Source organism: Ammospiza nelsoni, chromosome 3 (genome assembly GCF_027579445.1).
Source record: "Ammospiza nelsoni isolate bAmmNel1 chromosome 3, bAmmNel1.pri, whole genome shotgun sequence".
NCBI lineage: Eukaryota > Metazoa > Chordata > Aves > Passeriformes > Passerellidae > Ammospiza > Ammospiza nelsoni.
Window position 1 is genome coordinate 100,658,531 of NC_080635.1, and position 14,177 is coordinate 100,672,707.

Sequence of the window (14,177 nt, forward strand, 5' to 3'; positions counted from 1 at the left end):
TACTGCTCCTTTGCAGCAATATGTCAAGGTAATGATTATACAGTTTATGAAGTGCTTAAATGTAAATGGTCAACATAAATCTTCACAGAGTGTAATTTAATAGTTTTATTCCATTCAGAGAACAAATGTAGTCAAGCTTTGGTTGGCCTTCTCATAGTTTCCTCCAAAGTTACATAATGTTACAGTTCTTTCACCTTTGAAGGGGTGGCTTTTTTTAATACTAAGAAACACTGAAAGGACTCAGCAGGACATGGTTCTTGTCTGATTGATGATCTGTAAGTGTCACAAAAGATTTGGTGGTGAAACTTGTGACACTCTCCTGTCTGCAGGTAAGAGGGACCTTGCAGAGAAACAAAAGCTCTGCTGTTTGCTCAGCCATCCCTAATAAACTTTACATACATGTATATAAATGGGTGATTTTTGAAATCTTATTTCTATCAATAGATTAAGTCTACTATCTAGTATTAAAGTTCAGTTCTTGCCATTTCTTCCTCGTTTGGTTTATTTTCATGCAAAATTGAATAATCAATTGGAAGCCAGCAACTTCTTCCAGGCTAGGTTTTCCCTGGAAGAGGCTGGCAACAGTTTGAAATAATAGGATTGTTGATACATTGACTGGGACATTGACTTGAAATCCTACCCTATTTTAAGAGCTGATACCTTTTATTAAATCAACAGGTAGAGTTGGAAAAAAGTAAAAACACACCAAAAAACTGAAAAAACTGATTTTGGAGCTTCAAATCATGCTAAATTTTCCTGAAAATCTTACCACTTACTACTTCCCCCATGGGTACATTATCTTTTGGTTTAGGTGGCAGTAGATTTTACTGTACATATTTATTTTCCCTGTGATTACATACTGTTTTCTTAGATAGCTTAACCACTATTTGAAGGAAGTTAAAATTTATTTTTAATTAAGACACTGGACTAAAAGCGAGCTTGAGATTTGGAGCATCTGGCGTGATTCAGAGTTCGGGTGTTATTAATATGGCTGATGCATTTATGTTACATTCTTGCTGGTTAAAGTGAAAACAAGAATATTTCCACATATTTTCATTTTTAAAACAGAATGTAGTGCAAAACAATCTATATTATAACATCATTGGAGACTTTTGTGTATTTTTGACAGCGACAAATTTTCATGATTGATATTTCTTAACGTCATATTCTTTTTCTCTGAAACAAAACCAAGGAAGTGCTGATACAATGACATTCCTCTTACTTTGGTGGAGCTTATTCTTTGTTGAAAGCTAGACCAGAATACTGTCTGTTCAGACTTGAACATAATTCTAAAACATCTTAAGCAAGTGCTGATGATGTCCAGTCAGCTTCTGAAGACCACATACCATAGCATTTTTAAAAGAATAAAAAAAAAAAAAAAAAGAAGAGACTATTGATTACAGAATAAACAAATTAATAGACTCCTCCCTTTTTGCTGCTTTGTGTGGACATGATATTAACACCTCATTTATTTATTGTTCTGTCTCCTGATTTTCCAGTAGACATTTCTCCAGAAAAAACTGCTGTATGTGAAGTGTGCAGTGTTTAGGAATATTAGCAGTGTGGCAGACAAAGCTGTGTTCATTTTAGAAAATGTCCTTGAATATCTACCACGATCCGTTGATTGTCATTTGTTCTGGTGCTGGCAAAACAGGTATTTGAAGCCAGTACACAAAACAGCACTTACTTTCAAGTCAATGTGTGAAGCATCAAATCCTAAAAATCTATCTAAAGCTCTAACTTTGCAGGATATATTACTTGCAAGTAAAGCTGGCTAACTTGGGAAAGAACCGAGGCATTCTCTGAGTTTCACCAGTACCATCTCATGAGCAAATACCTTGTTTAGCAATTCACTAAACCTAGCAGCCACTGGCCTGTCAGTCCTAGAGAGGAGCCACCCAGGGTTCAAATAAACCATGAATGCTTTTACAGTCTTTCACACTACATGAATGAATATCTTGGTTCTCCAGTCTTGTATCTTTGTCAATTAGGCTCAAAGCTAGGTAGGAGTATTTCTTTAAAAGGAAAGTAAAATTTTCTTGTTTAGTCATCATGTTTATTAAGTTTTTGGAAAAGTACCTGTGGGTCTAAAAGAGTTCTCTTATTTTCATTCTAGTTCAATTTCGTTGGGAAATTGCTTGGACCAAGAGGAAACTCTTTAAAGAGGTTACAAGAAGAAACAGGTGCAAAAATGTCCATCCTGGGAAAAGGATCCATGAGGGATAAAGCTAAGGTACTGTGTCGGTATTCTGGTTGCAGTTACTTGAAACATATGTTGTTTTAGGTGTTACACTTAGATTGCCTGTCTGTTTATTAATGACTCAATTAAAAGGCCTATAATAGACTCTTGACTCCAAGGCTAGTTTGTTTTTTTCAAGTTACATAATTTGTTTAAATATATTCTTTTTCTTGTTACGCCAACCTTGCTTAGACCTTCACAATTGCTATAGTATCACTGTTATTTAAGTAATTCACCTAAAAGAGAAACCATGTTCATTTGTTCTGAGAAAAGTCTTTTTCTCCTGTGAAAGTGCAGCTTGTATATATTACTGCTTTAGTATTGGTGTACATAAATGAGTTTTCTCTTTTGTTTTCTGTTTCTTTAGAGATTTTTTTTTAATGTTGAATATTTATTCAGGGAAGACGATAGGAGAAGATAAAAAATTAGACATTTGGCTTAAGTGTGTGTAAAAATGCACCATAGATAAAGAAAAAAAAAATGTTGGGAATCACAGCCTGGTCAATGCCCCTAAGTAATTACTTGCAGGTACGTGCTACTCCTCCTCAGTTTCCCCCCCAGTTTGTAAACTGAGCATGATGCTCTGTGGTTTGGAATATCCCTCTGGCCAGTTTGGGTCAACTGTCCTGGCTTTGCTTCCAAGTCCTTGGATTGGGGTAAGCACTACAAAACAACAACCCAAACATTCATGTCTTATCAATATTATTGTCATACTAAATCCCAAACACAACAGGGTGCCATTTATTAGGAAGAAAACTAATCCTATCCCAGCTAAAACCAGGTCATTAAGGAAGCTTTCATGTATATTTTACCCAAAGAACAAGTACTGATTGCATTGTGATGTCTTTTAGAATCTATGGAATAGCAGTATTATGGTCAACACTGAAATAATGACTCCTAATGTCACTATATTTTAACTGTTAATTTCACTATATTTTAACTGTATATAGCCTCTAGCAATGTTGTGCATTATTCTTCTTTCCTTTCTGTCACCTCTGTCATTAATCTTAGTAGCTAAAATTATGAAAGTAATAATATGTTGAAAGGAAAGACCAATCAGGATTTTTTGGTTGGCATTATTTGGACTTGGTAATGTGTATCAGCAATCACATAGACATTATGAAGTCTGCAATTGCAATATTAAAAAAAAAAAAATCCACAAACAGATAATATTTAATTTTCAGAGTTTTCTTTATGACATTTTAGTCAGACATTTAGTGACCCTTCAGTTATGATTATAAGATAATACATGTTGAAAACACTACTGATTTTATTTCCAAGTATTGACAGGTAAAATATTTTAATTACTTATGTCTAACTTCTGGAATCATAAATATTGCCCTAGATGAAAGAATGTGTGTCCTGCTAAACTGCAGTCATTTGCATCAGTGCTACATCTGAGGCCCAGTCACTTCATTTTCAGCCACCCACTCAGATTATTATTGCTGAGAGCATCAATTGCCCACACAGGGGAGTGTAAACAAGTTTAAACACATTATTAGACAGATTAAGACTTGTGATTTTTAGATTGGTCACTCTTCTGATCATATAATTTGATTTTTGTCTGACCATAATGAACAGTGCCAGCGTGCCGGGTACTATGTTCACTCCATGAGTATGTCGGCAAAATTTGAGTATGTCTTCTAAAGGTTTGTAGTCCTTAAGAATAATCTGAAATTGAGTATGAGCTTCATGGAGACTCATTCATATGAGACTGGTGTAAAAAAATGAAGTTCTAGTGTAAACTGGCATTAAATATAGCAGTGCTGAAAGCAGTTTCTGTAGAGAAAGGCTCATAAGCAATTTATCTTAATCCAATTTAGACATTACTGACTGAAAAGTAAACAAAATCCCTGTGCAATTGCAGTGAGAGGCAGGAATTTTCTCATCCATGTACATCAATGTTACCAGTTCCTTGCAAAAGAGTGTGAGAATAATCATGGGATGGGTAATAGTTACAATTAGCATTTCGGAGAGGCTGTTCTAGTTTGAGATACTGATAAAATGTAAAGAAAATGTGTTTGACTGTGAGCATAAATAATGGTGTGAATTGCCACATTGCTAAGGAAAGTACAACTTGCTCTGGTTAAAACAGTTTTCTTGTCAAAAAACAAGTGCACTAGTATCATTTATGCAGTACTTTTTTACTAATTTAAATACAAATTACCAAAGTCTGGAGGCTTTTTATGGGTTTTTTGAACCATAAAAGAAATCAGTTTATGTATATTGACTGATAGATCTTTGTTTTGCAGGAGTATTCAAGAAAAATCGATGTAATTTCTCTCTAGAAACTAGAATTTCCTTAAAGCTGTCTATATTATGCCATGAGCCATAGCAGTTTCTAGACAGACTGCAGGCATGTGTGCTTTTCCCCTCCCGTCTGCTGCCGCTGCATGCTGAGTTGCAGCAGAGAAGCAGAAACAGAATTTCTGCTGAAAAGTGCTGAGTAAATTTATGCCCTTGATACCTAGATACTTAAATCTTCAAAAAGAACTGATCTGCTGATGTGAGGTTTTTTAGTGCCAAAATGACAACAGGGAAGTTTTTGGCTCAACAATGAGCTGCTCTGGCTATAGTCAGTAATTTTGGTCATACAGAGGGGGAGTTTCTGTGTCTGAGAAGCAGATTATATGAACAGAGGTATGTCTATTCCTCAGAATTTCCTTATCTTCTTTAAAGAAACCTGTGGGTAAATTTTAGAGGCTAAAGATTTTAGGCTGTTTCCTTTCAGAGCAACAAGGAACATTTGTTGAGAGTGACTTGAGATTTCTGAGTATCTGCTGTGCCTACAGTGTGGGAACAGGATAGATTAATTTGAAAAGGCAATGCAACTTACCTAAAATGTGTATTATGAACAGCTCCAATTGTGCACAAGGCACCACAGAGCTAATGTATGTCACATAAAGTTATGTTAGATGTTACTGAAGAGATGCTCAAGTATAACTGCATCAGCAGTTTGTTTCTATTTTTAAGAACATTTTTATTTTAAAAGTGACCTAAAGGAGTCTGTTTGGAAGAGCTGAATAACCTAAGAACAATAGAATGTTTTAATTTTGATTTAGTAATATATTAGGTGTTAGACAAAAAAAGATTTTTGGTTACTTTTCATTTTGTTGAAAAAAAAAGAAAAATAGTTTTTTAGCCTACATATCTTTTCCTGAAAACTCATTGTTTATCGCCTGCAAGACATCTGGAAGACTGATCAGTTATTTAAACTAAAGGAGGTCACATTGTCTTTGCTCCAAACATATTTTTGAACCACGTTTTACTTACATGGAGTAGAATTTGGAAATTTGTGTCCTGATAACAAGGTTATTTATTAGATTTAAAAAAGCTAAAACATTGACTTTTACTGCACCACATGAGCTGTCAGACACACATGAAGGAAAATGTAAGTCACAGTGTTTGCATGAAATCTTCTGCAGACTGATGTATGTGGATGCTGACAGAGAGAGAAACCTTCCCTGGCATCATCCTGGGGAAAGTTGGGAGAATGCTCAGAGAAAGAATTAAAACAATTCTTATCTTAATCTCTGCGCCTGGTGTTTGTGAACATGTGGAATGTTGGTATGTGATGTTTATGGAAAGATATTTTAAAAAGTCGTTGTTCCGAATTAACCAGTGGTGTGAAGGGTGCTGTTTAAGAACCAGTCAGGTTCTGGGTGAAAGATCCTGTCTATAAAATATGTGTAGTTCCTAATAAAGCTCGCTTTATCCCTTCTGAGCATGGAGTCAATGCTGCCTTCCTTTAGCCATTAATAACTCAATGGCAACAGAAATATAATTGCCATTCCAATTTAAAACTTTTTTACCTAGAGAAATCCTGTCAACACCATTTCCTATTCTACAGATTATCTGTTTATAACCCATTTCTCTCATACCTTAAACTTGCACTTAGTTGTGTCATTTGTCCTGGCTATAGAAAGGATTCTGTTTTTCAAGATTCATATTGTCTTCCTATAAAACATGAAAACTTAGAGAACAAAGTTGCACTGCAGCTTTGAAAAACCTCATAAACTACTTTTATGTGATTCAGTGTTTTATCAGCTACTGAGCACTTTTAACTGCTGCCTTCTTCAAGTTGGGGTTTTTGTTAAAACTAGTTCTTCAGGAAAGAGGAGATAATTGAAGTCTAGCTATGTGCCTTTCTTTAATCTGTGGGTCAAGTGCTTTCCAAATAAGGTCCACTGTCACTGGACAACAGCTTTCCCTGTTAAACAGAATTTGTTTCATTACCTTTTCTTTATAAAAAAAACCTAGCATTAAGAGCTTGTTTGCAATTAAAAAGATCTGAAATGAGCACACAGGGAAGCTACCGAGATGCAATTATTAGCATGTTTGCTTTAGAGTGGTTTTTAACAGCTGTGTTATGTGATTGCCTTAAAAAAGGTTTTGAAAATATGCCATAGTTGCAGTGTGCACTGGTCTCTTCCCTGCAAATTCTAAGTGCTGTGAGGTCAGTCCTGCAACCTTTAAATAACTGTTTCAATATCTTACAGGATTAAGTCCGTGTGTAATGCGAATAATGCCCAATAGGTTTTTGGTTTGAAGCACAATGCGTTTTTTCATTAGGTCATGACTACCATGGGCATAGTGTTCCAATAGAGGAAAGCTAGTCCTTTAATAGGATTCTCTTGACTTCATTGTTTTTTCAAAAAAGTTATAAATTAATGGTCTGATAGCCAAAAGAGAAGAAAAATGTACCAGGTTTTGTCAATAGAATGTTGTGGTCCAAGAATTGCATTATATTCTTCCCCAATGCTATTGCTTCACTGAAATGTGAGATCAAAAGTGTTGTCTTTGGTGTCCAGAGTTTTAAAAGCTTTTGAGTGTCACTACCTGTCAAAATGTTTAAGGTCATGCAGTATAGGTGCATATGCAATATTTTTTCCAAGTGAGAGTGTCAGCCTTCTCAACAAGAATAGGAAGTTACAAAAGACTTTAGAAAGTTAAAAAAAAAAACAAAAAAAACCAAAAAAAAACCAAAAACAAACCAAAACCAACCAAAAATCACCTAGTGGTCTGTTGCACTACATTTTACACTGGTGCCCCTCCACCTGTGCCTGTTAGTTTCTTCCTATGGCTTATGGCAATGATAGTTTAGCTCAGTGTGTTTCCAGGAGTTTCTGCTCTTAGAGTTGGAGGTAGAAATTTGGGAATCCCTATAAGAATTCAATTTAGTTTTTTAAAATATAACCTTTAGATTTACTTCCAGTCTGCTGGGAATTTTGATTTGGACTTTGTGCAAAATCTCTGAAATGTTAATTTCTTAGGCAAGTATTTCTGTTCCCTTGAAGTACTTCTTTTATCATATTCAGCTGGAAAATCTCTAGGGGAAACAGATCAATGAGTGGCATTTAATTTAGAAAACTAGCTCACAGCTAGGAGCATCAATAGCAGTTTTAAATCATTAATTGCTGCTCACCCATTTTATATTTTTCAGTTAGGTTTTCCTTTTTTGTGTTTAAAAGTCATAAAGACTTTGTGTTTTTATGTCTACAGACACAGCACCTTGCAGCTTACAGACATTTCACCCCACAAACAGGTTTTTGACCAAGAGCAGGACTGGGCCCTCAGCTTGCCTTCGAGATGTGAGCCAAAGTTACAAGAGCACACTGCTTCTGCTGCAGCACAGTTTTATTGTCTTCCTTAAAACCTTCAGCTTCCTGGTATGAACGGCTGTGGGGCTATAGGGACCATAACAAACAACCAGCAACAAAGAAAAATGCAAGGGAGCGGAAACAAACAAAAAGCAGACCACCCCATCTTTTGAAACTGAAATCTTCAAGGACCAAAATGGCAACAGGATGTTAACTCTTTAAATCTTACTGTAATCTTCATTCTCTCCATTTTTCCTTTAAGAGAGCATGTCAAAAGGTGCCAAAGGCTTTCACAATTTAAAGCTAGGTTTTTTCTTGAAAAAAAATTCTAAATAAAATACTTTCTTGTGATACAGAGAAAACATAAATGTGTTGGCAGGCACAGATTAAAAGAAGAGAGCATCTTTATCACTGTTTCCTCCAATCTTACTTGTATTCTACAACTTCCAGGTGCTCAACCACCCCAGTTTCTTGGAAAATACCTCTGTGTATCACCCCTCGTGAGTTGTAAAATCGTTTTTTCCCCTGATAGGGGAGGCAATTTATGGTAGATAGAGATCACAACCAATATTTCTTAGAATAGTTTTTATTCTATAAACTTTTATTTATTCTGTTAGGTATTGCAGTTGTTTAGGTTTTTGCTAAAGGCGAATATTATTCTCAGAAGCTATTAATCTTATTGAGTCTCCCATCTGAACTACAGTCTCACAATTACCTGGTTAGAGCAACATTTGGGAAGACAACTCTAACTATGTACTAAGAAAATAGAGGGCTTTACTGGCAGGTAGGTATTCAGAAAGTCTGTCAGAGGATCCTCTGTTTCATTGGCAGCATATGTGACCCCATAGTCTTCATCAGCATAGAGCAGTTATCTTGGACGCAGGCTGAGTTCCAGACTCACACAGACACAATGTGTGCTCAATCACCAGCACCAGTTGTCTCCAGGCTTGCCAGTCCTTGGCAAGCTTTCATGCACCATCTTCTCAGCACATACTTTTCATTCCTTTGACTTTCTTCTTTATTTTTCTTGAAACTATTCTTCCATCTGAACTTACGATTGCCTATAGAATCAATTTGTGAGAAGCCAGTGGATGAGACATTAATGAAAAATGCTTTTTCCATTACTTCTCCTAGGTATCTTATGTCCACACATCATCTGCCCCCTCTTATGTTTCAGAGATTTGTGCAAATCAGCTTGTTTCCAGAAAATTGCTTCTTCTCCTTTTTTCAGACAATTCTGTGTTACCCAGAGTGCAACACCTTGAAAAAAACAAATTTTCTTTTCTGCTTCTCAGCCACATTCTTTTAACTAAATTTCTATATTTTGATACCACAGTAAACTGAGTGCTTTCAGTAATTTATCCTCCCTCTTGCACAAAGAGAATATGTCTATTCAGTCAGAGTCTTTCTAGATGGAGAGTCATAAACCTCTTATTTTCTTGTCATATCTCTGCATGTTTTGGTTTTTATGCCTCTTGCCTGTCTTCCAGGAATGTGATGCTACAAATGATTTTGGGAAAGACAGTAGGACTGTTGCCTTTCCCAAAATGATTTGTATCACCACATCCCTGGCAGACAGGAGCATCTTCTGTTTAACAGTTTGTGCAGGTTCCATTAGTTACCTATTTGTCTGGCTTGCTGGGTGAAGTGGAATCAAGCTCAAAAATATGAAGCCATTGAGCCAGAAGAGTTAACTGGCCCCACTGGGATGAATTCTTCCCTTCCTGATATTCAGATTATCCTATCTGCATACCTAACCCAGGAGAGGCCTTGTGATACATCATTCAGTGTATATCAGAAAGCTCATCTGTGTTAACAGGCATCTCCCAGTAACTTTGGGGTTGGAACCTGGTTAGAAAGAGCAGTGGCCTCTTTTCCTTCAATTTATGCAGTTTCAAATGATCTGCAGCAGAGTAGTCCCTGGCTTTTTCAGTTTGTGCTATAAAGTTTTGGAAATCCATTTGTTTCCATTTCTCTCAAGTTTGTTTCTTTGCAGTATGGATTTTTTTCTTACAAAGGTGGTTTGTTATATTTATATCAGAGATTTACAATGTTTTCTCTGACATCTCTCTCTGAATTTTAGAATGGGTTCAAGTACTTAGTCCATATTGCTGCAGAGAAAATAGCCTTTGAACCAATTCCTTTTGGGTTAAGAACAGCTCTGCTTTTTTTTACTGGGTGGGTGACCACTCTGACCTTGCTTAGAGGAGTTAGGCTTAAGGTAAGATTTTTGAAAGCTTTGTTATCTGTATGCACATGTGGAGAGAGAAAGAAAGATGTGTGTGTGATATATTGCTCCAATTCATGATTGAGCATTGAGTCTCTCTGTGTTAGCCAGTTCCTTGGTTTGTTCTGCACAGTGACTAGGGATGTCTGTCTCTTGACCATTTTAAACTCCCATGCTATTTAATGTTCAACTCTTTTATCCCCAAAAGATGCACAGTCACTTCCAAAGTCTCAAGATTGATTTGTAACCTCATTTCCTAAATGTTTCTACACATTGGTAGGACTTGCATTTTAAATGGAGTTGACATCATTTACATTTTAGGAGAAGTATAGCACAAATAGCTCAAGTAAAATTACTTTGCAATTATCACCAAATTAGTCAACAATGTTCTTTTCACTTTGATATAAGACCTGCTGCCTTCTCAAGTCATACTTGAATAAGCCTCCAGATCATTCCTTGTCCTAAATGGGGATTTTTATTTTTCTGCTGAGTTTCATGCAGCATGTAAAGACAAAGCATCAGTACCAAATCATTCTTAGGTTTGGAAAAATATATCTATATTGGAAAAAGCAGTATCAGAACCCACCAAATTACTGCTTCCTGCGCAAACATGAGGCAGTGTAGTTCCTTGTCTCTGCAACAGGGACTTCCCCCTTGTTGAGTTTCTAGAGAAATATTTAGAGTTCTAGAGAAATATTTTCTCTAGAGATGTGGCTTGTGGTTTGTGCTGCCTGTAAGCTCTGACCTGCACTTCAGCATCTAGGTCTGAAGACTGGGCACCAGGGCACTCTGTTGACTTCTCCAGTCAGATTCCAGTTCTCCTCTGCATTTTCTGCCTGGGCACTGTAGTAGTATGTGAACAGGACTTTTTTTGTCTCATTAGAGAGGTCATTTATATTTCTCAGTAAGCAGCCTCTTCCTGCCCTCATGGCAGCCAGAAATTTTTAGTTGCCCTTCTGTAAAAATACTGCATGTGAGTTTGTGTCAGCAGACTTTCACAGCATTCTAGTGTTATAGCTAGAGCCCAACTTACTGCAGCTTTTTTTTGTGTAATTGGATACTCACATGTAGACTGTGTTGGCTTGTGAAAAGGGACACAGGATGTTGCACAAAGTAGATGTTATTCCTCAGTATTGGAGTTTTCAGTGGTACAAAATCTGGGCTATCATCAGAGTCAGGAATAAGCCATTAGGAACTGCTGGGTCAAGGGAGCATCACGTTTATTTCCTGACCACTTCTTATCCAGTGTCTCCCTGAGGCAATGGTAACAAAGAAGACCTTGGTGAAGATTGATCTGGTGGCATTTTGCTCAGTAAATATTCCCTAGGGGAGAAAAATCCTAAATTGAACAAATGAAAAAAAACTTCATGTCCTTTTTGTCTCTCAGAGACAAATTTTGGACTATAAACTTTAGACTGTAAATATTGGAAACAGTCTGCCTCATTGATTCTGTAACTCATTTGTCTGTGATTTCTTGAAAAAGGGTGTAAATGCCAAATAATTTGTGCAAGTTTAGGTGCTTATTAAAAGAAACCGAGCCAAAGTTTGTGATCTCTTTGATATTCTTGTTTTAATGAATTCTTTTGGTATTAAATAAAAAAATACTTACATTTCTTTGTACACATGGAATATTAGAACATGAGGTTTTATTTTAAATTTGAAAATTTAAATTGGCATAAAAAATTGAGATTATCATATCTTCCTACGTTAGACTTGTATTAATTACTGATGAAAAATTAAAGTGCATAGATTGGTTACATGCCAAGACAGGTTAAAACAACCACGAAAATGGGACACTCATTTGAGTACTTTAAATGTTTGTAATTTAATTGAATTTGAAAATTGTTGGACTATTCTTCTTCGATGCTTAAGGAGGTCCATAAGATACTCTCTAACACTTCCAGAGTCCCACAAGTGCATTTCTTGTACTGCTGAAGCCAGTGGCATTTTTGCCAACAACCAGTGCAAGGAATAAATTACTCTCAGTATTTAGCTGAGTGTGCAAATGAAATTCACATGCAATCTCCATACAGTTCTCTGTTAATTTTTAGACTAGAGCTCCAGTCTGAAGAGTGGTGTTAGAGTGGTTGTAGGGATTCAATAAGATAGAGCAATGCAAGTATTTCCTACTAGCACAATTCATGGAGTGATCCAATGCTTCCATGTAATTAGTGATGACATTTTCAAAACAGAATAGCCAAGAGGGCAATTTAGCTCTGTGTTAAAAATTTCATACTCTGAAACTGATAGTTAAGAAAATTGCATTGTCCTCACATAAGAATCACATCAGACCTCAAGCAGATGCTGTTTTATTACTGATGTAACACAGTGGTGATATTAAAAGTCTTTATCACCTCCCTTCAATGTAATGTTAAAACAGACTTACATATTCTATAGTTCTGACAGGACGTTTGTAAGACTTACACTGCTGGGTGTAAGATTGCTTCTTACAATCTTAAGAAGATGGGACACATTCTTTTCTTTCTGCAAAATTAGGCTGCTTCCAAAGGGCAAAATATTGAGGTAGTGCTTCAGCTTTATTCTTTTTAAGTTGTAGGTAATGGAAGACCATGAAACTTTAAAGAAGGCAAGGCAAAGAAGTGGCAAGAGAGCAATGGGAGAAGGGTAAAGGTAGCCCTTAGCAGAGAAAAAGTTAACATGCTTTCTGGTTTGTCAACTTGTAAATGTTTTGTAGTTTTCTTACCCGAAAGCAGTTTAAATTTTTTGTTTGTGGAACACTGTAAGGTTTTCTAAATATCCCAGCAAAGTAAACAAAGCTATGTAGACATGTATTATGCATTAGAAACAAGCTGCCAAGTGACTCAGCTGCCATCTCCCCTCTGTCTGCAATAGTGCCAATTCCACACCCAAAAGTCTGAGTTTCACATCCTGTGCCAAACTCTTCAGCTGACTTGTATTTCATTGGTCAGAGAACAAGTTGGTGCTTGCTGACAGTGTCCCACCCCCATACCTCACATTACCCAGGAGGTTTGGTTGTGTGACCATGCACCCACCTGGGCACCCCCTTTTCCTGCACATGGCATTTGCAATCCTGAATGGCATTGTCAGGGTGAGTCCTGGCACTGATGTCCCTGCCTGTGGAACAGGCAAGAAGTTTTCTTTAAAAAAAATAAACACGGGAAGAAGTAAAGCAGCACATTCATGTGTGAGAGATGGGAGGGTAAAAAAAGAGAGACAAGGAAATTAAGGTAAATTAACTCAATTGCTTACAGCAATTTGGGGGACTGAATATGTTTTCACCCTGATTTTTTTTTCCCATCTATACTTTTTCAGAACAATGACTTATATTCCAAAGTATTTTATTTATCTACGTGCAGCTTCATAAAGACAAGGTTTGATCTTGCTGAGTTTAGTTTTATGTTTATTATTCTTCCTGTTTTACATATAGATAAATGCAGAAAGAACTGCTTTGAAATATTTGTAGCAATTATGTTAAATCCCAGTTTTCCATGCATAATGTTATCTGTACTCTTGAGGATCATGATAAATACTTTTAATATACTTTAATAGGCTACTCTTACAAGGAATTTTGCATTGCCACAATAGAGGCAGCATTACAGTAAATTAAATTACAATGAACACAATTAAATAGAATAATGAAAAAAAAAATCAGTCTTGGAGCAACAACTCTTTGGAGTCCCCTGAAATTCAATTCCACAAGAAACATAATAGAAGAATATGGTGAGTGGAATTTAGATAGCTAAGTTAGATATTATTTACTTTGTTATATCTCCATAAGGGATTAATGTTCTCTTATTCAGTTGCATTGATTAGTCTCTGGATCGTTTTTCAGATTGATTACTGTTGTAATGTATCATTCCTTTTTCATTTATCTACCCCACATCAATATAACTTTGGAGATATAACTTCATCACAGTACTGTTGTTATGTAATCCACAATAATTTGCGGCGTCTCAATAATAGCTGTAAGGAAATCTGTATAGATTTAGTTTGAGTTTATAGCCATTTATTACAAGAAAAACCACCCCATCTTTCTTTCATCTTCTTTGAAAAGAAAATTCTCTGACTGAGAGGTATTCTCTGACAAGCTTCTTTCCAAGTATGCTTGGCTGTGAGGTGTGTTTCTGCA

At 36.2% G+C, this 14,177-nt stretch overlaps 1 protein-coding gene across 4 annotated transcripts in view; it reads left to right on the plus strand.

Moving 5' to 3' along the window:
- KHDRBS2 (KH RNA binding domain containing, signal transduction associated 2) overlaps positions 1–14,177 on the plus strand; it is a 340,127-nt gene that overhangs the window by 103,517 nt on the left and 222,433 nt on the right. For all 4 annotated transcript variants that reach the window (XR_009418061.1, XR_009418060.1, XR_009418062.1 and 1 more), the window contains exon 3: positions 2,117–2,233. Coding sequence is in view for 1 of the 4 variants with exons in the window: in XM_059468285.1 (XP_059324268.1) it covers positions 2,117–2,233 (117 nt within the window). In the remaining 3 variants the exon portion in view is untranslated. The remainder of the gene's footprint in view (positions 1–2,116; positions 2,234–14,177) is intronic.